This window comes from Bactrocera tryoni, chromosome 1, assembly GCF_016617805.1.
Source record: "Bactrocera tryoni isolate S06 chromosome 1, CSIRO_BtryS06_freeze2, whole genome shotgun sequence".
Classification (NCBI taxonomy): domain Eukaryota; kingdom Metazoa; phylum Arthropoda; class Insecta; order Diptera; family Tephritidae; genus Bactrocera; species Bactrocera tryoni.
Genome location: NC_052499.1, coordinates 55,914,453 through 55,939,781, shown reverse-complemented (window position 1 = coordinate 55,939,781; position 25,329 = coordinate 55,914,453). Strand labels below are relative to the sequence as shown.

The following is a 25,329-nucleotide window of genomic DNA, read 5'->3' as shown; positions in this document are numbered from 1 at the left end:
ATAAAAGTGAATAAGATTATAGCCGCAGTTAAGGCCTGACTATGGTGGACTTATTGAATATTTTATTGGAAAAAATCATTTTATATCAATTCCTATTTAAATAACAGAGACAATATTTTCAAAATTGTTTATAACGTTACATCATTACGCAATTTTTTTTATTAATTGGAGCCGTCAAAATTCTTTAAAATTATCTAGTACTAATTGCGTTAGGTCCACGTAATAAATAAATTACGGAACGTAAGCCGGCTGTCGGGGATATTCTTGTCATTGTGAATGAGCCAATTTTATGTCAAATTCATGTGCATTTGTTCAAAATTTCGGAATCTTTGTTTAAAGCTGTGCGAATATTTATTTCGAATCAGCATTTATTCAACTTTTTCGTTTTTGAACTGAAATTTTAAGATTGTCTCCATTTTTGAGGTCATAATTAAAAGTCCTTCTTAAACTTGCCATACAACTCAAACCTCAATATACAACAAATGGGAGACAATAGATTGTTGGATACCACGCAGGTTATCAATGGTATTGCAGTACTGCTCTCGTTTTTCGTAGGTTACAAATATGCCCTAAAAAAGCATGATGTCAACCAGGATTCTGCCGGCGCAAGAAGTACTAATCAGGGTACAGGGGATGCTACCACTTCCTCTGAGGGTGTGAGTTTATAGTCGGCATTAAACGGTGCTTTATTAACCAAACTTTAATTTTTGTATTACAGTTTTTTGCCAGCTTTAGCAACAATTACAAAATGGTCTTGGTAGTGCGCAATGACCTGAAAATGGGTAAGGGCAAAATAGGTGCACAATGTGGTCACGGAGCTGTAGGCGCTTATCAGAAAGCTATCCAACGCAATCCACGCCTAGTACGTGCTTGGGAGAATACCGGCTGTGCTAAAATTGCATTACGCGTTGAAAGTGAAGCTGAAATGATGACCATTAAACGCGCAGCAGATGCACACAACCTTACAACATGTCTGATACGTGATGCTGGTCGTACACAAATCGAACCTAATTCGAAAACTGTACTAGCCATTGGTCCTGCAACCGTAGAAGATATCGACAAAGTTACTGGTCACTTGAAGCTGTTGTAAACTGTTTCATACTTGATGAAATCAAGATACTCTTTGCGATAGCAATACGCTTATCATTTTAGTGTAAGCTCAACATAATGAAATACGCATGCGTAATATTACAATTTTATATTTAGAATACAATAAGATGTTACTTTGTATATTAACTTGAATAAAAATACATAATTTATTTAATTCTTATAAATACGGTTAATTAAAACGTGCAAGCATGATTTTTTTTATTTAGAAGTGCAACCAGTCATCGTCATCATTATCGTCTTGATGATGTTCGGGTTTAGCCGTTTCCATATTCATTTGACCTTCGTTAGCCTGTGGCTCATTCATGCTATTTTGTAGATTGGCACCAATGCCGTCATTAGCCATTTCACCACTATCATTGAACACTTCACGTTTCATAGAGACATCAGCAACATTGTCATCGCCACCACCATCTTCCTCGTCACTCTCTGAAATAGCCAAGTCTTCATCTATGCCAACGTTATCATTACTTGGCATAATTAGTGGCATCTGCGGCATAGACGACATTTCAGCTGGCATTGCACCATCAGACATATTGGCGTCCATTTGGAAGTGTGCTTGCGCTTCATCATCCTCCTTACTATATTGCATATGATTTTGCGTTGATTGCATGTCATCACTAGCATTATTATGGGCGGGACGATTGCCGAAATTTAAGAAATCTGATGGATCATAGTTGGGATCCAAATCCATTGAGTCATCTAAAGGGCAATATAATAGTATCAGGTTATAAACAAGTACTCAAAAAAATTAAAACAAGCATGCTAATAAGATTGTTTTGGTGAGCGGTGCATTAAAGTTAGAAATAAAAGATAACGGGATAAGTTTCAAGCAAAAAATAAAAATGCTGGACAGAGCTCGGTGAACGGTGGTAAATGGAAATGTGCAGAGAACCTTGCTGCTGTTGAGTGTAGAAGCCCACGCCACTCAATTGTACCATCGCCTCTGCGGCCTGTTGGCTGTCATCCTCGCACTGTTGCTCTGCACCTTCTTCCTCTGACACAGCAGCGTGTTATTTGTTTAGAAACAAAGAATGTAATTACTTTAGAGGCACTTGAAATGCATACAAATTTAAACTGAAACATAGCATAGCTATATGCTTAAGTTACACTATTTTGTTGTTAAAAATTTCACGCATTGACTTTTAAAATTATGTTAGAAATCACTCCACTCACCGTTAGCGAGCTGCGGTGGCTCTATCTTCATCTCGGTTTTTATATGCGACACATCAATCTGATCCAAGCCCATAGCGCCAACAGTGTCCATGCCACTGTCGTTCGGTTGTATGCGTTCGCCTTGATCAAGTATGCTGGCGGCGTTGTTCTCATCCTCTGATACTTCCTGAAACTCCTCATCATCCGTTGAACATTGCAAATCTGGTTGTTGTAAATTAATAAATTTTAAAAATTCATAAGCAATTAAAGTGCGAACACAAATAAAGCTGCGTGTGGTTGTTGTACAACGATTTCATAAATAATTTGCAACAATTTTAGTAGTAGGTACAATAAATAACAATAACTTTTAGCGTGATTAAATTTAAACAAATTTCACATTGGAAATAACCACAAAATCAAAACTTAAAATAATAATAATAGTAGTAGTAGTAGTAGAGTATGTACAAATTGTTGTTGGTGTGAGTAAAGGCGTAAAGGAAAATCTCGATTCGTGTAGCTTTTTGTCGCCACAAAAACTACAAAAACCACAAAACTAAAAGTACAACAAAGATACAAATAAATATTGGGAAATTTCAAAATCAAATTCAAATTAACCAAACATAAACAAAAAAGTTGCCGAAACAAGGGTGTAAAGCCAAACGGGTAACAATTAGAGCGAATCATATAGTGTTTTAGTGAAACAAAAATTATAAAATATTTTGTTTTGTTGTGTGTTTTGATAGGTACGAGTAATTTTTGGTTGTTGTTGTTAGATTTGCATTCCTAACAATTCCTTGCATCATTTGGATGCAGTGTGTATATGTTGGTTAGCTATTATTGTTGGTATTTTGTTGTTGTTTACAATAGTAGTACAATATTAGTCTTACCTTCTTCCAAAAAGGAATTTTGTGGGTTACTTATATTTGAGGCTAGGCTGTCCTTGCGGGGTCGGCCACGCCCACGTTTAACAGCGCTCGCATTTATTTTGACTAGAAAATAGAATTTGTGTACGCTTTAACCCAGAGTTTTGGCTCATGGAAGTATTTGTTTTTGTTTTTTTTAATTAATTAAACAATTGTTTGCTTCTACAGCTACTCTAATTGTGTGTTCATAGTGGTAAACATTTTCAAATGTCAACAAACAAAAGGGATAAGTAAACGAAACGAAAGATAAAAAACAAGAAAAATAAAAAGTGCAAATCTGAGAATAACAAAAATAGGTGAAAAATCGAAGCAAAATTTTAGTTGAAACAAGAGAAAAATTGCTGTCACAATACTAGACGCGAATAAAGGTGTTGTAGACTAGAAGAAACATTATTTGCTCGAGAAACTGAAATTATGTCGGACGAAACACAAAGGACCATTTTTGTCACAAAAATTGTAGCAACAGCTAAGGGTTAAGCGAACTCTATTTTTTTAAGTGTATATCTACATATATGGCAATTAGTTGAAAGTGTAAGAGTACTCTTGTGTAGGCAGTCTTACTGGTTGAAATTAACCAACAACTCGAAGAAAAAGTAACATATTGTTGCTGCAATGGTTGTTCCGACAAAATCTGGTGGTAGGATTATAATTAGTATACGATGTCATCGAACAACTACTTAAGTTAGGTTGGCATGTGTTGTTACTTGAGTGCGTTTACAGAACCACTACTTTGTTATTTATGCTGGTGGGAGGCGGTAATACTTCAAGAATTTTTTGGGGGATTTTTTGTAAATCAATCCGACTGATATTGATTTGGAGAGTAATTCGATCCTTGGAGCTTTCAGTATTTCGGCGTTATCGATTTTAACATTTAAATCCGATACATTGAAGTTTGGGTCTGGTCTAAATCGTGCCAATCCTACTATGTTTAGTGAATAAAAGAGGTTGTTGTTGTTGTTGTATGGTCATTGACGTCGGAATACATCCTTTGATACTACTTCCCCAGTGCAATGCCAGTGCAATTTATGCTTCCGACGGGTTGGAGTGAGCTATAACTTTTAATTTAGTTCGCAGACTCATTTTTCCAGGTTGTGGGTTTTTGTGGACTTTTCGGAACAACCGTTACAACAACACACAAACTACCCTCAAATTCCATTATTAGTAGCGAGCAGAAATATTAAATAGTTGATAAAGTAGACAAGAGGGAGCAAAAGATATACTTATAATTTAATAATTTACCCATACCGTTAAGGCTGTAGCCTGTACAACATTAGACCCCAAAGATGGAAGTTATTTTTTTTTTGAAAATATAAAAAATAGCATAAAAACTAAATTAATAAAATTAACCCATTTAACCGATTAAGTTGAGTAAATAAAAGAAGAAATAAAAACATTTACGCAAGCACTTACCCTCCTCCACTGTGTCGCGTTGTTTACGCGGACGCCCACGGCCACGTTTCACGTCAGACGGTGGTGGTGCCATATCGCTGCCACCACCAGGTGTTGTGGCCGGTATGGTAATGCCACCAGCAAAACTGCGGCTAAACGATGAGCCAGAAGAGTTTAATGCTGCCGATGATGTTGAAGGACGCTCGTTACCTTCGACATCGATGAAATCATTTTCCGGTGTACTCGAACGACTCGTACGGTGTGGGAAATCATAGTCTTGATCATCGCCGCCCCATGTATCATCCAGTTCGGCGTCGGCACGTGCACGCTCTTGCACTTTGCTGATGTTTTGCTCGAGTTGACCACAATGGTCGGAGAACTACTCGGAGGAAATTGATAGTTTTACAACAAAAAAAATTACAATAAATAAATTTTGAAACTGTCGTTATTTACCTCCTCCAGTTGTGTGCGCGCGAAATGCAACAAATCTTTGGCATTCTTGGTAAAGCGCGATTCGCTACCATTGTACTGTTCACAGTTGGCCGCAATTAGCTCAATGTCCGCTAAGAACTCGGCGCGTGAGTGATAGCGATGCGCTGTAAGCAAATAAAATTGTGTTATATAATTTTCTTATACTTACGCTTAATTGACTTCCACTTACCCTCCACATTTTTGCCAATAGTTTCCAGATCCATGGGACGCTTGATGATCGTATAATAATCGCGCACTTGCTTCTTATTGACAGGCTTCAAGAAGGGCCAGCTTTCTTGCATCAATTTGATCTTGCCATGTAATTGTTCGAAAATGAATGACAGCGCTACCTGATCGTTATCATCCAGCAGTGGATTAATAGCCTTCTCCAAACGCATTAGCTTGTCTTCTTTCTCGGCCAATAATTCGAAACAACTCTGAAGCATGCGTTGTGCAGCAACGGTGAAGGAGCTGCGTGCTCCATTGTATAGAGTTGAATTTTCAACAATTTGATTAAGATCGGCTAAGAACTCTTCGCGATTATGATAGCGACGTTGACGTATGTAGTCGCGCATGGTTTGTAGATCCATCGGTTTAGTGACAATGCGATAATAGTCGGGCACAAGCTACATTAAAAATAAATCAAAATTTTGTGAGCACATACTTATTATATTTAGTTAAGTATACTTACCTTGGCGTTAACTGGAAAGAGAAACGGTGTCACATCCGGCATTGAACGCAACTCATTGAGTATTTCCTCGAGTATGGAAGACAAAACCACCACCGGATCCGTACGCCGGCGATTTGCTGTTTTATTGTGACGTTGCAGATAATCGCAATGCAAGTCACCGGCCATGCGTCGCTTCTTCTTGCCCACCGCTTCTTTGGGCACCTTCAACAACAAAGTGCGACGCCGCACATCTTCGTGGCGCTTCAGTACCTTACTACTCAATGTCACCTTGGTGCCATCTACATTCACCAGATCATCGTCCTCGCAGTTGAGTTCCTTCTCCACTTCCTCCTCCTGCTCTTCATTGATACTCACATTAGATGAGTTCAAAGGACCTTGCAGGCCGGTGTAGAGCGGACAGGCTTTATTTGTGCGCATGTGGCCAACCTATTTTAGAATAAAGGTTATGTCAGTTCAACTTTAGTAAATTGTAGCTTACCTGTCCACATGCACCACACTTGAGCTTTAAGTCCGGCTTTAACTTGAACTTCTTGCGCGAGGGACTGACTTCCTTGTGTGGCGTGTCGCGTTCTTTATGCGATGAGCCACCAGATGACTTGGGATCACCCAGCGAGGTGGGCATGCCACCTGGCTGCAACTTTTGATTCTGCGCCAACAACGCAAGTCGCTCGCGTTCTTGATTACGTTTAATGCGTCGCAGTTGCTCCTGTATGCGTCGTTTCTCACGTTTCATTTCCTCCTTCTGCTGCTCGTCCAATGTGGCGAATTGTTTGATGAATTGCTCATCTTTCGTGGTGCGTATCTTCATGTAGGCATCGATGACTGGCTGGCGGCGTACAATCTCCACACGCGTGTATTCCTTGCCCTCGCTATCCTTGAAGGTGCGTGTTATTTTAAGTATACGTCCCTGATTTGGATTCGACACCGGCTGCTGTGAGTTGTCCTCTTTGCCGTCTTTCGATTTGGCACCCTTTCCTCCCTCTTGATCTTCCATAATCTTTTTCAATAACTCTTCACGCTCTTGCTCTTCGCGTTCGAGCGACAGTTGTGTGGATGTCTTCTTATTTGACAGCATATTTTCCAAATTTTTTCCCAGCTCTTCAAGATCAGACTCTTCTGAGGCTGAAGACTCATCTTCATCCGTGGAAAGTACCTCTGAACTAGCCAACACACGGTTTTGTAGATCGAAAATGCGCTGACACTCCTCTTTGTAACGCTCCTGATGCTCGGCAATGGAAAACCGATTACCACGCGAAAATTTGTCCATACCCTGTTCGCCGGCTTTGGCCTTCTCGGTTGAAAGTGTGCGCACCACATCGATTACCTCCCAACGCGACAATTTTCGTATCTCCTCTTCAGGCACTTTGAATTTACGCAGCAACTCTTTGGCACGCTGCAGCGGCAGACGACGCAAATCGGCGTCAGTGCCTGTGACAGTACGCTTCGGCTGTGACTCCTGCTCTTCTTTAGTTTGCTGGTGGTAAAGATGTAAGGCGATTAATAAAAATATATTTCGAGGGTTGAGAGTTCAAGTTACGCACCGTGGGCTTATTAGGCACGCGTACATAAGAAAAACCTTCACCACAACCGGTGGGATCGGCCGGTCCAGTCAGCTGCAGTAGACACTTGCCTCGCATCGCTTGTATGTAAGCGCTGTAAGTAGTAAAAAATGTATGTTGTTATTGTTGTAACCGCAATCAACACTGTAACCCTTTTTAGATCGATAAGTAGAAGTAAAATCCCTGCAGTAATTTGGAGTTGTCAACCCTTGGTCTAATACAACTCCGGTTCAGTTCCGACTACGTAGTCCCTACTGTCATGGGAGGAATTTTATATTTTTTATGCCTGCTTACCGCGTGGTATTCCACGGTGCCACTTTTACTTCATCGTCCAACTTCAATTGCGCCTCCTCATCGTCATCCTCTTGTGGCGCGAATAAAAACTTCTCACCATAACCAGCATCCTTCAAACGCTGCTCGGCTGCTATCATGCTAAAGAACGCGCAGCATTGCTCCGGCGAGACCATTGCACGTATTTCCTCCTCAGACGGCAAACGAAATTCCGGCTTGATAACCCACCAGTTCGAGTCCATGCCAGTACGTTTGAAATCCGCACACTGTTTCAAACGCTTACGTATGCTGCTCTCCGAGTGCGCCGGAAATGCACGCTTTATATCGTCCATACGTATGCGACGCGGATTGTCGCGGCTCTTCCAGAACAGGCGGTAAATGAACACCTGAAAGCGATGAAAAAGTAAAATTCAATTTCATTTCGCTAAAATAGTTCTGTCTTCATACCTGCAGGAAGTCTCTTGTGAAATTATTGGCGCGTTTTGAATTCGGACCCGGCACTTCGTAAATCGGACACTCTTGACCCACTGTGAACAGCGCATTTATAGCGCGTATCCAATAGTTGCTGCGATTACGGATGACAAGAAATTCCGTCGGATTGATATTGTGCGGATAGATCGGCGCACGATACATATTATTCTCCAGCGCTTGTATGCACTGGCCGGGATGTATTATGCCCAAGAAGGGACTGGTATGCGCAAAGGCCACTTCGCCATATTTAAAGTCTTGCGGACCGTTATCCTTTGCCGCCTTGCGTTTGTAGTAATTTTTGATCTTGGAACACATGCCGACCTTAACAAAAAAAAAATTAAAAAAAAAAATATGTGTGACTAATAAGCTAAAAAAAAACGAAAATAACACGCACTTGATTCATCAAAGGTGGATGTTCCTCACAAAATTCGCATAATATTATATCGCCATCTTTGCCGCTTAAATCTTCAGGATTACGCATGAAGAACACGTCGCCACCACCGGACGCAATGCGCTCCACCTCACGTTGTTTGGCCTTCTTGGCTATATACTTAAGTAGTGGTAGTACAGCATGTGGACCGGGTGATGCTAAGGGACCATGCGAGAAACGTTTCAATGGTGGACGATGGAATGAACGCAGTTTCATAGGACCCATGTATGTCTAAAAGATAAATGAAATTACTTGCAAACAATTTTCAATGCTTAAAATACATACCGGTATAAAAGGCGAGCGTAGCTCAACTACTGGCGTGGAATGCTGTATTAAATTGCCGCCGCCCACTTTAAGTCGTAATGTTGGCTCCGTCTTAGGCTGATAGTAACTGTTGAGAGTTCACATGGAAATAACATGCTATATTTTAAAAAGAGATGATTAGACACAACTTACGAATCGTTTGAAATATTGAAGGGGTCACGATCTGGACTCTTGGGCGGTGGCGGTGGCGTGTCCTCGGCCAACACATTGATAACACCTGCTTTGCCTAACAAAATCTTTGATTTCTTAACATGTGGATGTGGTATTTTGATTTTCGGTGGTGGTCCTGTATTTTTGCTAATTTTCGATGGATCAATGTCATCCGGTATACCGAGTATAATATTCTCATCATTCGGATCAAGCGTGAGCACTTTCGGTTTTGGTAATTTGGTCATCTGTTCGGCATCCCAGATGATTTCATCCTCCCATTTGCCGTAAATCAATTCCTCATTCTCAACCGGAAAGATGCTGTACCAGGTGTCGTCCACTGCTTCGGGTGCTTTACTTTGTAGGCTGCAATATTTTTTGTTTCAAATTTTTAAATCAAAATATTTTTCGAAAATTCCACTTTTCTTCATACTTACATCTGATTAGCCTTCTTGCTGGAAGACGAGCCACCTTGCGCTTTGCCACTTCCGGTGTTTCCCGATACGGGCATTGTTTTGCCAGGTTGGCTAAACGCGCCGGCTGTGCGAGAGCCACTTGATGGCAACCAGCCTGCTGCGATTGTTTTAGAATTCAATTTCTGCATTACTTTCGCTTTAATATCGTTGCCATCCCACACAACCTCATCTTCCCAATGCAGTTGCGAAACCATTAAAAATGCATCGTCGGCTATGGGGTCACCTTTGATTTCTACATCTTCTTCCACTGACACTAAGGCCTGTGTGTCTGTTGCAACACCTTTTTGTGGCGTGCCGGAGGGTTTTGTTTTAAAGCCGTAATTGAAACCTTCCCCAGAATCCGGCACTTCTAGCATATCATACCAAATTTGCGCCGGTCCGTAACGCCAGTCGGCAATTTTGGGTTTACTATCACTATTATCGCCGCTTTCCGGGCCCTCGGGTTTGACATCTTCATTATTTGTAATGCTCAATAATTTATCTTCGTCATCGGAAACGCATTGATATGGCATTGGATCGGGACCGTAGTGCAATCCGAACCCTTTTTTCTTTGGTTCTTCTGAATCGCTGGTGGAATCGGAACCAGTATTCGGATTCTAAAATATCAACTTAAATAAATAAAGGTTTTGAAATCTTTAGTGCAAAAAATGTGTACCTTTTGATCACGCGAGTGCTTACGTCGTCGCCTTCTTTTCTTCACACTACGCCAAATCTGTGGCAAGCTTGAAGGTTTCCCCGGTCCAAAAAGGCGTGAAAAACGCAGAACTTTATCGGGACGGAAGTCTGGAAATAATTCTCTCACATCTACATTTGCGTATTTAGATGGCAGCATATCTGCTAAGGGTGTGTCCAACTTGCGTTCTGTCGCTACATTTTGAAAAAATAAGACATTAAATAAATAAAAAAAATTCTTGGCGAGATTCGTCAAACATACGTTTATCTAATTTTGTATCGCCATTTACACTGTCCGGTCCATTCGTTTTAGGTACACTGTCAACATTATTGCTGCTTGATATATTGCGTATAGGTGCAAGCGGTGGAGGCATTAGTTCCTTATCGTCTTTGGTTATACCTAATATGATATTCAAATTGTTTTTAAGGTCTTTTTGCAAGTTTTAGTTTAATTTACTTGAAGCCTCAACTTTTGAGGCCGGTATTGCGTCCTCAAGATCTTCAAGTACGCTTTGTTCATTCGAAGGAGGAGTGCGCGGGCAATCTTCTGATAGTTCTGTTATATCTGAGTAATCTATTGCACTCTCATCTTTGACAATTTCACCATCGTCTTCATTATCAGCTTCATTGCCATCGTTATTCGTAAATCCAGCTTTTAAGGCATCAAAATCACTCATTGGATGTTTAGGAGTATCTACGTCATCCATTTCATCTTTTTCAGTATCTATTACTTCGTTTAACATTGAGTTTAGGCCCAACCTGTAAATATTCATTACCATAAGAAAAAACAATAACAATTGCAACGTCTGCTATTGTGTATACGTACTTAGACAAAGAGGATATGTGCTCACGGAATTCTGGATCGAATGCGTTGCCGGCATCATCGTCCATTAATTTTCCTTCCGAGTCTATATTACCAAATAATATGCCTGTCAAGTCCATTCCAAAACCACCACCGGCGTTGCTATCAGCGGAGCCCCCACCGCCACGACCGGTCGAACCATCATCATCGCTATCCGAACTCATATTGCAAAAGTTTCACGATTTCTCGTATATTTATGCAGCGATTGGCATATAAGAATGAATATAAGCTTATTTACTAATTATTTTATAAAACAAAACTAAAAAACTAAAAGAACTATTATTTTCACGGAAAACCAAAATCAACTTTCCTGGCAAAAGATGTAAAAATCAGATGTAAGATTTTTGCGATGTTGCCATATTACAGGTATCACTATAATTTATAATCAGAATTAGTACTAAACTTTTAGTTTATTAAGCGAAAGAGCTTCAGTTATCTACCATAAAAAGTTATATACCCAATTAATTAATATTAATTAATTGTAATAAAGCAATAACGATCATAACAAATGAATTTCAGCACCGATGTAGCTACATTTAGTAGTTAACCACATAACCGAAACATAAACTAGATTCCTACACAGTGGCAACGCAAAAATTGTAATTTAAAAGAGAATGGCAATACCGTTCACATTTTGTTTATACACTGTCAGTGTTTTATTTGTTTTGCTAAGAAAAATCGCGTCTCTTTGACATATTTGAATGTACATATAACGACGAGCTTGAAAGTGATAAATTGTTTATAAACTTTGGTGTCTGTTATAAACTTCAAAATGTTAAAATATGATTATGGAAAACGCATCAAAGCGATGATAAATCGTGAAGTTGGATTGGAAAAACGAGAAGTTTCTATAAGCAAATTGAGCCATAAATATCACGAAAATCTGAGTAAGTACAGATTCCTGCTATATAACATGCGTTTATGCGTTTGTACTAATTAATTGAAATAATTTTAGTGGACTTAGAAGCGCGGTTTCATGATCAAAATGCGCGATATGATAAAATAAAAAATAGAATAAAAAAGGAAACTGAAGAATGCAATGAGATTCAAAAAACGATAGACGACTGGAAGAAGCGAATATCAGAAATGCAAAACGAAGCTCAACGCTGCGTAGCTGAGGCAATACACAACCGCCAACAATTAATTCAGCAATTGGATGAGTAAGATAATTTGCGCTCATTTTAAATATCGGTTGCTAAAGATTTAATAATTACTGATTTTTTTTACCTAGAATACATGCATTAAAGCTAGCAACCAATACATACATTAATTTGCACGCACTTCCCGAACGCATACAAGGAGTTTTTGTACAAGAGACAGAAGTTCACAGGGGTTGGCACCCTTTTTGCTTTAAACCTTTAAGTCACACGCCAGAGGAAGTGCGACAAATTATTTGGGGCAATTCAGAAAATGCTGTGGCCTATAGTGAAGCATGGGAGCGTCTGGTATTCCGTTCGGTACGCGAAATGCTGTTGCAATCAACTAAGGGCAGTTAATTTGTTCTTTAGTAGTCTTTGTTTTATATGATGTTTCTAACATAAGTTAATATAAGTTGTGCATATATAATATACAATTATTTTATTATATTAAGTAGTTTAATAAATTAAACACGAATTGTAAATTTATTTTTTTCTTTACTTGTTATATTGGAATTTCACAGGTAGGAGTGATTTAGTTGCAGTTTGCATTAAATAGGTCTGTAAATATGTAATTCTATTTCAACGAATTATTGAAACAGACAATGTTTTCGATAAACATCTGTAACTCGGTTTACGCGGTTTGCATTGAAAGGGAAATCCCCTCTTTTTTGTGCTTAGTCAAAGTATTACAGAATAGCATGTAATATGAGTATATTTATTATATTATAAATTATTGCTGAATTATAGTATATTGCACGTCCAGAGGTGTGCATTGTCACTAGAAATGATAGGAGATTCGACTTTAAACCGATTTTATTAAATTTCGCCATAAATCTGTTCAATTTCTGAATTGATTGATGTATATTATATACATATATCTAATAGTTATCAAATATTTTGTAGTTTGGAACATAGCCATTATATAGTAGGTATGCTTCGCTATTACCAGATACCACCTAGCCTCACTTTTTACATTTAAAATTTCAAGATTTTCGAAAAAGTTATTCAAAATGAGCGCTAATATCGCAAAGCATTTTGAGTTCGTTTAAAAAAGTAGTATTGACGCGATAATAGTGCTGCTCGGTATGGTATATTGTAATGTATTGTAGACAGGTGAGGTTAAAAAAAGAATAACAATAAAAATAGCATTTCAGTACTGAAATTAAAATTAAGAATATAATAATTAAATCGATATGCAGATCACATATCACTGTGCATAATATGCATTGGAACACATAAATATACTTACATATAATTTATAAAACAACGATTTATACCCAATCCATGTATTCCGAACTAATTTGAATGAAATGGGTTATATAATATTCAATTGACTTCGCCTTGTTCGTACCACTATAGCAAATAGCTGCTATATAAACTTCTTATGGTATAAAATTGCATTGGTGAAGTGTATTATGGCTTCTATGCAACCGAAGTTAACGTCTTTTCTTGCCTGACTGATTTTATACCGAATATTTTTGCAAATCGTTGAATATATGACTTATCTTAATAAAATTGGGTAGAAATATTTTATGTTTATGTTATATTAGCAGAATGTGTAAGTAAATGAAATCGGCCGACACCTTTTCCTAGCGCCAATGTAGAAATTTACAACTTCCGCTTGATTTTATACCGTATATAGTATATCGAAAAGTCACTAAAGTTCCGAGATCTGCAATCATAAATTTATTTAACTTATAGAATTATTTGTATATCAAAAATATTAATTTTCAATATTTTAATGTTACAAATTCAAAACTTTTATCGTTATCGCACTCACATTCACAATGCAGTTGCTCCAACAAATAAAAAGTAAACGCTGTATAAAGAGAATTGAGTTTAATAAAATATTTGTATGAATGTATGCATGTATGTATGTACATACATAGGCATGCATGTTTCCAATAAGAGCATTCCAAACATGAATTCGTTTGGTCAGTATTAAATTGAAATTCAAAGTGCTTGGACGTTATCTTGAGAATAACAATTATTTTGTTTGTGGCAAGTGTGTCTAATATATATGTATATATATAGTACGGTATAATGATAAGCTGAATTAATTGTGCATAAGAAAGTTATCATTTCAATATATGTATTTACATACATACAATTCACAGTTATTTTATTTCATAAAATTTACGTTGTGTCGGGCTGAATCAAATTCAACGATAATTGGCGTTAATGAAGTGTTGGCACCGGCGTTGGTCAACATTAAGGGCAAACTACGAGGGAAGCGCTAACTTCGGGCGGCACCGAATATTGAATGTACATATATAACTGCAAATTTAAGGCTTTATGTGCCTTAAATTTAAAAATTTTCAAGATGTTTGCTCAAAGTGTTTGTGAAACATATACCGTACTTATAACCGGTTTTTTTCAATAAGAATGATTTTTAATAAATCGATTGTGACTTTCGCTGTGTGGCTTGTGGCGCCGCCCTGTTGGTACCACAAATTGTCCAAGTCCATATCATCTAATTCGGGACAAAAGTATACGGTTATCAATGAGCGGTAGCTATTCCCATTCACAGTAACGTGCCGGTCTTGAGCATCACGGAAGAAGTACGGCCCAATGACCGCACCAAACCGTAATTTTTTCGGCACGCAATGGTAACTCATGGAATACGTGGGAATTGCTGCCTGACCAATAACGCATATTTTGCTTATTGACGAAAAAGAAATGAGCCTTATCACTGAAGATCATTTTCATGTTGTTGCTCAGCCCAATTAACGGAAATACGACGATTCTGGTGGTCAAACGGCTTCAGTTCTTGGGTCAATTTGAACTTGTAGGGATGTAGGGTTAGATCTTTTCGCGAAATTCGCCTCAACGACGTCACAGAGATGTCCATGTGACAGAGATGTGAGAGACTGATTAGTGTCTTCCTAAATTGATGCGCTAGCGCCAGCAATATTTTCGAAACTATGGGCGCGGGAAAATTTTGTGCTGTGCCTGTTGCTTCAAATTTTTCTACTAGACGCTCAATTGTTGATCTCACAGGACGATTATGACGACCACAAATCGGACGTAGCGCTTTTAAAGTTGAGGCAACTGACTTCGAATTTCGGTAGCAATTTTTAATAACTTCGACTCGTTGTTGGATCGTATATCTTGTCATGATGAAATGGCAAATCTTACTGAAGATATATGTCAAAAGAGTGGGGGAAAATATGGCATCGTTTGTTGTCCCTATCGGTCTGCTTTTGTAGCGTCGCTATTGAAAAACCCGGTACAATTATTATGTCGGACTAATTCGAACTTTAAGTGGGGATAATTTGATTTAAATATTATTTTGCTTAACTAATCTTACTTTTAGCATGGTTATATGGAAGCTGGGCGTGATTATTGTCCAACTTCGCATTTCCATAATTATTTTGGATATTTTCGAAGAGCTCAAGGTTCTTCGAACTAATTACGAAAGACCTATCTATCAACTAATTTTTTTTTTTAAACTTTTCTTCGATATGTCTAACCTATCTAGATTATTTTATGGTTAGAAAACAATTATACCGAGTGCAGTGTGTTGCGGGGGTATACAGAACTTGTATTAATCCCTATATAATAAAAAATTAATGATAAGTGATAAACTTTCAATAAATTTTAACTCTCTGCGGCACTTGTTAGCCAAAGTGCTATTGCAGATTTTTCAGCGCTATAAACGTTTAAAATATTGTGCGGTGTAATCTCTCGCTTGCTAGCGTCTCCAATTGATTGGCGATTGTGTAGTGAAGTTGGTTTTTGATAAAACATCAAAGACCAGCTGAGTACCTCTTATATCACGTATAGTATAAGAGGCCAAAGTAGTGACGGAAACGTCTTAAGATAGTGTGTAGTGTGTATATAAATGTTTCAGAGATAAAATTAAGGGGGTGTGATTTTTAAAAGTTCCCTATGCGAATGTATCGCCATTTGGCATTTTCAAAGCCGCCAATATGTAAGGGGTTTAGTCAATTCTAAGACAGAAAAAAGAAGTTTTACTTTACTTAAGTAATCTGCGATTAATTTTAAAAAATAGGGGATCGCCTTGATCTCATAGTCAATCTTCAACAGTGCCTCAGAAAAAATGGGTCTATCGGTGATGAATATTTTTCCGCTTAAAACTAACTCAACATTTAATACCAAAAAAAAAAAAAACAGTGTATTACATTATATTTAGAGATGAATACTGGCAGTGAACTTTTTCAAAATTTTGACTTATGACCAAATTATGGTTTTTCAAAAAATTAACACTTTTCAAAAAGAGTTGTTTTCTTCGAAAAAAATTACACTTCAGAGTAGCTGAAAAACGAAATTGTGTAAAACATCTTATTCCTGCGATCATTACTTGATAAATAAATTTAAAAGTTCAGTTGAAATTTTCAAATCGATCGGTCCAACCGTTTTAGAGAAAACATCCTCGCCTACACTGAAAGGGTTTCGAGAAAAACGCGCTTAAATTTTTGATAGCTAAACACATTATGTTAAAAAAAATTTAAAAAGCGCTCCGTAACTGTTTGTCCGATCAACTTCAGATGTTTGGAGAATATATTCAAATATATGTAAGATAGATATAGAGGCAAAAAAATCGATTTTTTGAAATTCCAAAGTGGTTATAACCCCTTAACTAAATTAAAACTTTTAGATCAATGTCACAAAAATATTCGATACATATTAACTTTAATTCTAGTCTGCCAAAATCTGGAAAATTTTGAGAGTTAAAAACTAAAACAATAATTCGAATTTAATATTTATATAATTTTCAGACAAACCGGAAGCAATAAATAACGGAACGAAATGTCACAAAAGCGGTAAGTAAAGTAAGCAAACAAGATGTACATACATACATATCAAGCAGATTAACTATTAATGTCCGTCCGTCCAGGCTGTAAAATGAGTAATAATTAAGATATTGATGGTTGCGAAAATGGGTGAAATAGCACAACAACCACGGCTACTTCCCACATAACACAATTTTAAATTCCCCTTGAATATTTAACTTTCCAGTAAGATAAAGCTTTGCATGATTTTTGAGTTTGAACTATTCAATATGGACTCCATTACTAAGTTGACTTTTTACCGAAAATATCGGTCCATGTATGAGATATATAAATAAAAGAGCATGTTTTACTCATAACAGTGTATTTCTATGTCTAAAATGGATAAAATTAAGCGAAAACTTGATCTATCCCCATCTAACAAACATCTAACATCCAGATGACTTTCGTCCATAAAATTGGTGGTAATACCTTAATGAACATTTTTTTTAGTACTCGGGCCATTAATAGAAGGTATTGCCAAAAATAGATAAAATCGGGTCCTGAACTCTCATATACTATATATGTGTAATGATTTTCGTTTTTCTAACAAGCCTTTTGTCGATTATGTCGGTCAGTGTATGTGTTCTATAGATATATACATATATCGAACTTGTATAGCAAATTTCCTTCTACCCATAACTCAAAGTCCCTCACTTAAAGTTTTTTTTTGTGGATTATGGTTATTCGAGTGAAGGAAATTCAACTGTATATATAATCGCTTGGATTCCGATCATCTGGTTGACGGTGCCCACCTTAAGGTATATTCTCTGGCTTTCATTTTTGCAAATTACAAGTTTTTAAAATGTGCGGTTGTACCCGAACGTAGCCCTTCCTTACTTGTTTTAATATAACGTTTGGCCAGCACCTGAAGGAATTTCGGCGATTTTGATTCCTGAGTATAAAATGCTCGGCCACACCCGAACTTAGTCCTTACTTATTTGTTGGGGTTGGTTTCTCTTGTGTAAATAATACATTCTGATACAAGATATTTTGGTCTTTCAAAAATTACCTCATGCAAAGTAAGTATAAAAACTTTTTTCCAAGATTTTTGCTCTCATTATATTTTAATGAAATCTTGTCAGACTCTTTCCGCTTCAAGCAGTTTCAATTTCATTATTACCTTATGGCCGCTCCTTCGCTCATCCACAGTTTAAGCTCTGTTGCCTTTGTTAATAAACTTGCGAAAGCAAGAAAAAAGATTTTGTTTTATGTCCGTTGTTTGTTCGATTCGCCATTAAATTTTAATATTACATTACTTTAAATCCATTTCAGTTGAAATCCCTGATAATACGATGGCAACTTTTTCCAAATATTTCTAATTTTAAAGTAATTTTCCATTTTTGTAGCTCTGTTTCATCGAAAAATCCTAACTTAGATGAAATGTCTTCCGACTTCCTATACCACTTAGCGGTAAATGTACCGGATACAAAGAACACAGCTGATATTAAAAAGCAATACGGGCATATTAAGGTTTGTAGACAGCTTTTGAGTGAGCGACCGACTTTTGAAATCCTTTTTGCTAACTTCCGGATATAATTAATTCAACAGGTGGTGTGTTTGGGCGGCAAGGACTCGCGTATGCTAGAATTGGCGAAATATATACATTTTAATGTGTACGATGGCAATTCGGGTAGCGATTATGAAAGAAATTTATTCGAGGAGGGCCACAGATATGCTGGCTTTATGGTAAATTTCATTTATTGAAGATTACATGAAATGTGTCTAAATTTTATTTCGTTTCTTGAAGGTTGGCTGCGTGTTATGTGTAAGCCATGGTGTTGGCAGCTCCACGATGAGTGTGGTATTGCATGAATTAATTAAATTGGTCCGTTATGCCGAATGTGTGGACCCGCTTTTCATACGCATTGGCACTAGTGGCGGACTTGGGATTAAACCGGGTACAGTTGTGGTCGCTAATAAGGGCTACAATGGTTTACTGCGCAGTGAATATGAAATTGTAAGCATTAGACAACAAAAATAGAAATAACTAGTAAGAGACAAATTAAAAAAAAAGATCTATCCGCCTTCACAATACAAAAGTTTCTATAAAAGCATTTGATTTTGATCGGTTAGTTTGTATGGCAGCTACATATACATATACTACAGATCCGATCTGAATAATTTCTAGAAAGATAGTTCCGTTGCGTTGGACAATGATCCATGCCGAATTTCTTGAATAAAAAATGTTGACAAATACAAAAAACATCCAAATAAGGGCTAATCGATCAACTGTGAAAAAGAAAGTGAGAAGTGAGAAGTGATACGATATCGGTGGTTCCGATAAGCAGCTTCTTGGTCGTGTGAAAATTTCCAGATCGATATCTCGGAAGATAGGGGCCAGAGAGACGGGCGTGGCTAAATCGACTCAGACTCAGGAAATTCATCATATTTAGTATATAGAAGTTAGTGAAACTAGTGAACCAACTTATTGTTTCTTGAACCACAGATAATTCTTCGGAAAATATGTTCACTTCACCAAAATTTTCACATTAAAATCGACCATAAAAATTGAGTTCCTCATGTTCCATACCGGGAGACTTAATGCTTTGTGTTGGGATTTCGATAATTTTCAGTTTAGATTTCTATTTTATTTCGTCATCTTTAGTGATGCTTGATTTATCTAATTATTAAGGAAATGGGTCCGATTTGATTATATGTAGATCTCTTAATTGCAGGCAATTTTAGGAGAACGTGTCGCACGACCTGCTCAATTCGACGAGAGATTATGTAAAGACTTGATTGCTTGCACGGAAGTAGCAGATGCGGAGAAGCATAATGCCTGGGATATTATCGAAGGCAATACAATGGGCACAGACTGCTTCTACGAAGGTACACACTTTTAATATTGTTCCGAAAAAAAATATTTTGATTAAATTTGTCTTTTGCCAACTGTAGGCCAAGGTCGACTCGACGGCGCTTCTTGTACGAAGGCGAATGGCGAGCCATACACCGTAGACGACAAGCTAAAGTTCCTGAAACGCTGCCACGATGAATGTGGCATAAGAAATATCGAAATGGAGGCGCCAATGTTTGCGGCGCTGACCTTGCACTGTGGCATACGCGCGGCGGATGTGTGCGTGACGCTTTTGAATCGACTGGAAGGCGATCAGGTGTGTGTTTTAATGAAATCCTTTTAATTTACATAAATAACTGTCTATAAATAATTACGAATTGCAGGTGAAGAGTACCAAGGCACAATTAAAGGACTTCGAAGAGCGTCCCTTTAAGCTTGTGTCGCGCTACATAAGACGTTACATAATAAACTCCCCATAAACGTAGCAATGAAATATATATTTGTATGTAAAGCGAGTTTTTATGTAAAAATAATTGTTAACTCTATTAGTCAATTTCAAAAATTAGTTTAATGCGTTTATAAACTGATTTGTTGCGCTTTTAAATCTCTTGGATCAAAATTTTTCCGCCCGCTTTTGGGGTATCATTTGGTAAACGTAGCTCGTTCGGGTATGTTGTCGGAACAGTAGTTTCTGTTGTTTTCGTGGGCTGCTGCTTTGGTTGTTTCATTGTCTTCATATTACTAAGAGCAGCAGCTGCGCTTGCCAATTTGTTTTTGACTAGGCGATTTGGTTTAATCAAATCAGCTAAATCATAGTCGGCTGGTTTCGTTTTGGGTGGGTCTGATGCAACACTTGTGTTGGAGGATGCCGTCTCGACAGGTTTAGTGTTGTCAATAGTTTGTTTGTCAACCGTTTTGGTTTTAGTTTCTTTCTTAGCGATTTTCTTTTCTCTCTTCTTTTCAGTTTTTGCACTCTTCTCCTCTTCAATATGTAAACGTGTTGCATTGGCTGGTGGAAAGTCACCATATAGACTCTTAAGTTGTGCTGTGGCCTTTAAGGCGTTGACATTTTCCGGTTCCAACTCCAAAACTTGCATATATAAGGCATAAGACTGTAGCGAAGGAGAGAGTAGGTTAGTTTCTTCAAATTATTTCGACCGTAATGTTACCTCTTGTCTTTCCCCGTTAGCATATGTAGCATCTGCTAGGCGTAAGCGGGCTTTCAAGTTGTTCGGCTCCAGTTGCAGGCATTGCTCGCAGTCTTTAATAGCTTCAGTATACCATTTAAGCTTTATATCTAAAAGAAAATTAATAAATTAAAAAAAAAGTTATTAAAGTGAGTTTAAATTTGAAAATTAATTATCGGGTAGTTTGAACGAAGACCTTCTTGTAATCGAAAATCTTAGAGATGATTGCTTTTAGTTGTTGTTTTTTCCTTAATTTATAGAGACGAATTTCGCCCTAAGGTCATCTTAACTAAGAATAGTTCTACGGTTTACTTATAATATTATTTAACTGTTGCTAAGGTGGTCGGTTCTACGACTTCAGATTAATTTTCGGTTCAGAACTCCTTTTACAGTTTGCCTGTAAAATTTTTAATGGTTCGCAAGGTAGTCGGTTCTAGGAGCCCACTTTAGTTTTCAACAAAGAATAGTTTCTACAATTACCTCGTTAAATTGTTAAAAATTCTGAAAGTGGTGGTTCTATGTCCACAATTTATTTTCAAACAATAACAAACGGATTCCTCATAAATGTTTGAACCGTTCTCAATATGGTTCATTCAGCGACCCCGGATTTCTTTGTAGCTAAGAAGTGTCACCCGGTAAGACTGCTTGTATATAATTCTAATAGGAGGATGGCCAGAAAGGAATCTTTTACATATGACTCATGCAGCTCACGACTTCCGGTCTTAGACCAAGTATCCTCTAGGTAGCCAAAGAACATCGGTTTGAAGGTTGAAGTGAGAAGGCGAACTATCTCTCCCTAGGGTTGTGCGCTGTGTTTGGGACCCCCCCACTTAATAAACGCCGCCAATGAAAAGGAAACAACAGCCTCGGACGAGAGACCCCCTTTGAATGACGTTATGTCCTGTGGCGCAGAGGCATGGACGATGACAACATCTGATGAATCGACGTTACTAGTTTTCGAGAGAAAGGTTCTGCGGAAGATTTATGCTCCTTTGCGAATTGGCCATGGCGAATATCGCATTTGATGGAACGATGATCTGTATGAGCTATACGACGACATTGAGATAGTTCAACCAATTCAAAGACAGCGGTTACGCTGGCTAGGTCATCCAAAGTCGTCCAAATGGACGAAAACACTCCAACTCTGAAAGTATTCGACGCGGTACCCGCAGCAGAGGAAGAGAAAGACCTCCACTACGTTGGGGAATGACCAGGTGGAGAAAGGCCTGGCCTTTCCGAACGCCGAGCGGCGCGCTGTTGTAAACTCGGTTATAACCGCGTAAGCGGTATGTACACCAATAAAGAAGAAGATATAATTCTTTTTTCGGATTCGAATTGATCAGTATTTGAACTTTCGAAAATATTTCTCTCCTTTATATATGAGGCTTCTACTTACTCGCCGCGGCGCGATTGTTATATGCTGGCGCCGCCTTCTCAGCACAAACACTTATCGCCCGTCCATATTCCTTAATCGCGTTTTCATATTCCTTGGCACGAAAATAATCGTTACCACGCAGACGATATCTGTTAAAGGCATAAATAAAAAAGACTTAAACATTATTTTGAGACTATAATTTGTGCTACTGACTCTTCGGCGAGACGCTCGCGTTCCACATCGGTGAATTTGCTCAGAACATCTTGCTCTTTTACCGTCTTAGCTGCAGTAACTGAGTTGTTGTCATGTTCGGCTTGTAATTTCGATTTTTGTTTGTTAAGGCGATTTTTGCGTTCCACCTCTTCCTGCACACGCTCCTCAGCCAATTCCATGCGTAAACACTCCTCATCTGCATCATATTTATCCCATTTTCCGTAATCGGTGGACTTGATGCGCTCAGTCGAAATTTTCGATGTCGTCGCGGCCACACTACCATTTTGTTTAACTTTGAGCTCGTTACTTTCATCACACTGTTTAATGGCGCCGCTTTTACGTACAGGTGGCACGCCTAGATCTAATTTAGCCATCTTCTCGGCGGCGGCTGACAATTCGACATCCTTCACCTTTATATTATTCGTCCAATCGAATATCGGTTTCCACTCTTGCTTGGAGAGCGCCTCACGTCCCTGCAATTTTTCCTCGTAACGAAAGAGTCGACTGTTCGGCTTGAGTTCGCGTAATTTATTTTCCGCACAGGTTGTAAGATCGGGAAAATAACCTTCCTCGCCGGAACGTAAAATTTGTACGATTTTCTCCATTTCACGTGCATTCTCACACTCGCGTATATAAGCGAAATCCAGATGATTTATTGGGATCTCATACTTATCGATGAGCTTCCGCTTTGTTTCCTTGTCATTCATGTTATTTCCGTGTTATTATGAGGTTATTTCAATGGAATTTGTATTTCTTGAAATTATATTTATTTTGTTGGAAAATGAAAAATGCTTTTTCATAATATTTATTCGTTCATAATATTTATTTCGAAAACTACTTTGCTGTCGCATCGATTAAACAAGCAGAAGCGAATCGGTAACTGGTGGCAACGGAGCCTCGATTACGAATAATACCGCTTTGAGCAAGGTATCAATTGCATATAACTATTAGGGATGTATTTCACTATTTTTTATAATAACGGTTGTGAAACTCAAGCCGTCCATTCAGAAGCAAGTGTCGACTTGAAACAATAAATAAACTTCAGTTCTCTGTATTAAGGGAGTTACTTTACGAACTGAAGGTGGTTTTTTTACTTCAGGAATATCGTCTAAGATGCATCTCCATACCACATTTTCCTATATTTTTTGCTTTTAGCTCTTATTCATATGTCACACACATATTTTCGGCATTACACTATAGTACATATATCCAATATTATAAGTTCAGTTAATTTTTCTAAGACATTCTACTTATGGACCAATATCAACTGTACTTGTATAAAGCCATGGCAGGTAGGATTTTATTTTTTTTTAGCATTACTTCATATTATTAACAGAAACGGGATAATACCTTCAGGTACATAAGGTTTTTTAGTTATATGGCATATAGCCCCACCTTATTTTATTCATTCTAAGCACAAAGATGCACTGTTATTAGTACAACACGCGCTCGATATATCCCTAAAAGAGATATCGGAGACCCTAAAAAGTATATATGATAATTTATAATTGATCCGCGTGACGAGTCGCTTTAGCCACGTTCGTCTGTCTCTTCGTTATATAACTTTGTATAGAACAAAAGCTAATTTCTCGCATTATTTCAGATATCGACCAGAAATTTTATATAAACTCACCTGGGAGTTCAAAAATCTTAATATTAGGTATATGGGGGCTATGGACCCGATTCAACTTTCAGAAAAGGATTCTCTCTGAATTTCAATTATACAATAAAAATATCTCACTTACTGACCAATTTTTTCATTCAAAAGTCAACATATGTAGGCGATGGGGTCCTCATATTTTGTACTTAGGGACTTATCTTGTTATATTAATTGCTTCTTGATATGCACATTGGCCAGTATGCCGATGTAAGCCTTTTGAGTAGCCTCTACATCTGCATAAGTTTTCCTTTCATTGGCAAATGCATTTTTCCGAAAAGGAAAAAGTCGCATGATGCCATATCAGATGAATACTGGGAGTGGTTAATGGTTAAAATGAGAATAATCGGTCACAAGCATCGATTGAATGCTGCATTCTGAGCAATTTTTGGTCGTCAGTCAATTTGTGCGGAACAAACCGTGCACACACCTTTCGTAAGGCCAAATGTTCGGTCAAAATGCGATAAATGGATGTTTTGGAGATGTTCAATTGCATATCCATGATTTTTGATGAATTCACGCACAGTTTCGATGGAATTTCAGGTGATCACGGATTTTGATTGGCCCACATATTGATCGTCATTTACTCGCAATAATCGCCATAAACTTGTTTCATCAATTGAAACGTTTCGGTAAAAGATTTACTAATTTTAAAACAAAATTTAATGTTGGCTCTTTGTTCGAAGCTCATTTTCGCACCGATAACACAAACATACTGACACTTAAAACGCAATAACTTCACTTCAAATCGATGAAATGTCATGAAATTCTCACTGCGCAATCGATAAAGATAGCAAATTCTAACTAGTCGACATATAGATGGCGCCTGCTTACTTTGGAACGCACCTTGTACATCCCAAATTTGGATGAAATTGGTCAGGTAGGTCCGAAGATATGTGATTTCATGACAATGTCACACCTCGGCTCCTGTGTAGTTTTTTGTATCTTACTGGGTGTAAAATTTAAAGTATCTGGGGCATTTAAGTATTGATTTATCGCACTTTAGAGGTACTTTTTTTAATAGCCTTTTTTCACAGAGCACGCATGAGTCGTGCCATGTTATATTTGTTCGGTAAGTTTTGGCTTTTCATCATGGAAAGATTTACATCTGACCAATGTTTACAAATCGTTCAACTTTATCACGAAAATTCACGTTCTGTAAAGAATGCTTTTCGCGCACTTCGCTCAACTTATGGTCAG

General features: G+C 37.8%; 5 protein-coding genes across 13 annotated transcripts; 3 read left to right on the top strand and 2 right to left on the bottom strand.

Moving 5' to 3' along the window:
- Positions 1 to 310: 310 nt before the first annotated feature.
- LOC120770920 (probable peptidyl-tRNA hydrolase 2) lies at positions 311 to 1,264 on the top strand. The gene is made up of 2 exons (XM_040098657.1): positions 311 to 656; positions 719 to 1,264. Exons 1-2 carry the CDS (start codon positions 483 to 485, stop codon positions 1,088 to 1,090), a joined length of 546 nt encoding a protein of 181 aa, XP_039954591.1. The 5' UTR covers positions 311 to 482; the 3' UTR covers positions 1,091 to 1,264.
- On the bottom strand, positions 1,184 to 11,254 carry LOC120770502 (transcription initiation factor TFIID subunit 1). 8 transcript variants are annotated; one of them, XM_040098070.1, is made up of 21 exons: positions 10,933 to 11,249; positions 10,564 to 10,865; positions 10,369 to 10,506; positions 10,090 to 10,301; positions 9,396 to 10,030; positions 8,944 to 9,324; positions 8,773 to 8,878; positions 8,452 to 8,718; positions 8,034 to 8,378; positions 7,590 to 7,972; positions 7,278 to 7,389; positions 6,215 to 7,210; positions 5,737 to 6,162; positions 5,236 to 5,671; positions 5,028 to 5,170; positions 4,596 to 4,953; positions 4,431 to 4,445; positions 3,150 to 3,251; positions 2,284 to 2,484; positions 2,003 to 2,104; positions 1,184 to 1,809 (listed from the first exon to the last, which is right to left on the bottom strand). In XM_040098070.1, the coding sequence occupies exons 1-21, from the start codon at positions 11,130 to 11,132 to the stop codon at positions 1,313 to 1,315; spliced, it is 6,357 nt and encodes a 2,118-aa protein (XP_039954004.1). In that variant the 5' UTR covers positions 11,133 to 11,249; the 3' UTR covers positions 1,184 to 1,312. The 8 variants fall into 8 exon arrangements, with proteins under 8 accessions (XP_039954004.1, XP_039954193.1, XP_039954160.1 ...); XM_040098259.1 differs by lacking the exon at positions 2,003 to 2,104 and having other exon boundaries at positions 10,933 to 11,250; XM_040098226.1 differs by lacking the exon at positions 3,150 to 3,251.
- A 407-nt stretch (positions 11,255 to 11,661) lies between these two features.
- On the top strand, positions 11,662 to 12,565 carry LOC120781404 (kinetochore protein Spc25). The gene is made up of 3 exons (XM_040113619.1): positions 11,662 to 11,855; positions 11,924 to 12,128; positions 12,200 to 12,565. Exons 1-3 carry the CDS (start codon positions 11,741 to 11,743, stop codon positions 12,462 to 12,464), a joined length of 585 nt encoding a protein of 194 aa, XP_039969553.1. The 5' UTR covers positions 11,662 to 11,740; the 3' UTR covers positions 12,465 to 12,565.
- A 1,482-nt stretch (positions 12,566 to 14,047) lies between these two features.
- LOC120782802 (uridine phosphorylase 1) lies at positions 14,048 to 20,230 on the top strand. Of its 2 annotated transcripts, none has more exons than XM_040115279.1 (8): positions 14,048 to 14,108; positions 16,850 to 16,894; positions 18,250 to 18,373; positions 18,452 to 18,589; positions 18,651 to 18,860; positions 19,579 to 19,732; positions 19,799 to 20,013; positions 20,081 to 20,230. In XM_040115279.1, exons 2-8 carry the CDS (start codon positions 16,881 to 16,883, stop codon positions 20,174 to 20,176), a joined length of 951 nt encoding a protein of 316 aa, XP_039971213.1. In that variant the 5' UTR covers positions 14,048 to 14,108; positions 16,850 to 16,880; the 3' UTR covers positions 20,177 to 20,230. The 2 variants fall into 2 exon arrangements, with proteins under 2 accessions (XP_039971213.1, XP_039971214.1); XM_040115280.1 differs by having other exon boundaries at positions 14,055 to 14,112.
- Positions 20,199 to 23,276, bottom strand: LOC120782801 (sperm-associated antigen 1). The gene is made up of 4 exons (XM_040115278.1): positions 22,473 to 23,276; positions 22,281 to 22,408; positions 20,867 to 20,994; positions 20,199 to 20,809 (listed from the first exon to the last, which is right to left on the bottom strand). The coding sequence occupies exons 1-4, from the start codon at positions 23,177 to 23,179 to the stop codon at positions 20,297 to 20,299; spliced, it is 1,476 nt and encodes a 491-aa protein (XP_039971212.1). The 5' UTR covers positions 23,180 to 23,276; the 3' UTR covers positions 20,199 to 20,296.
- Between the last annotated feature and the right edge of the window lie 2,053 nt (positions 23,277 to 25,329).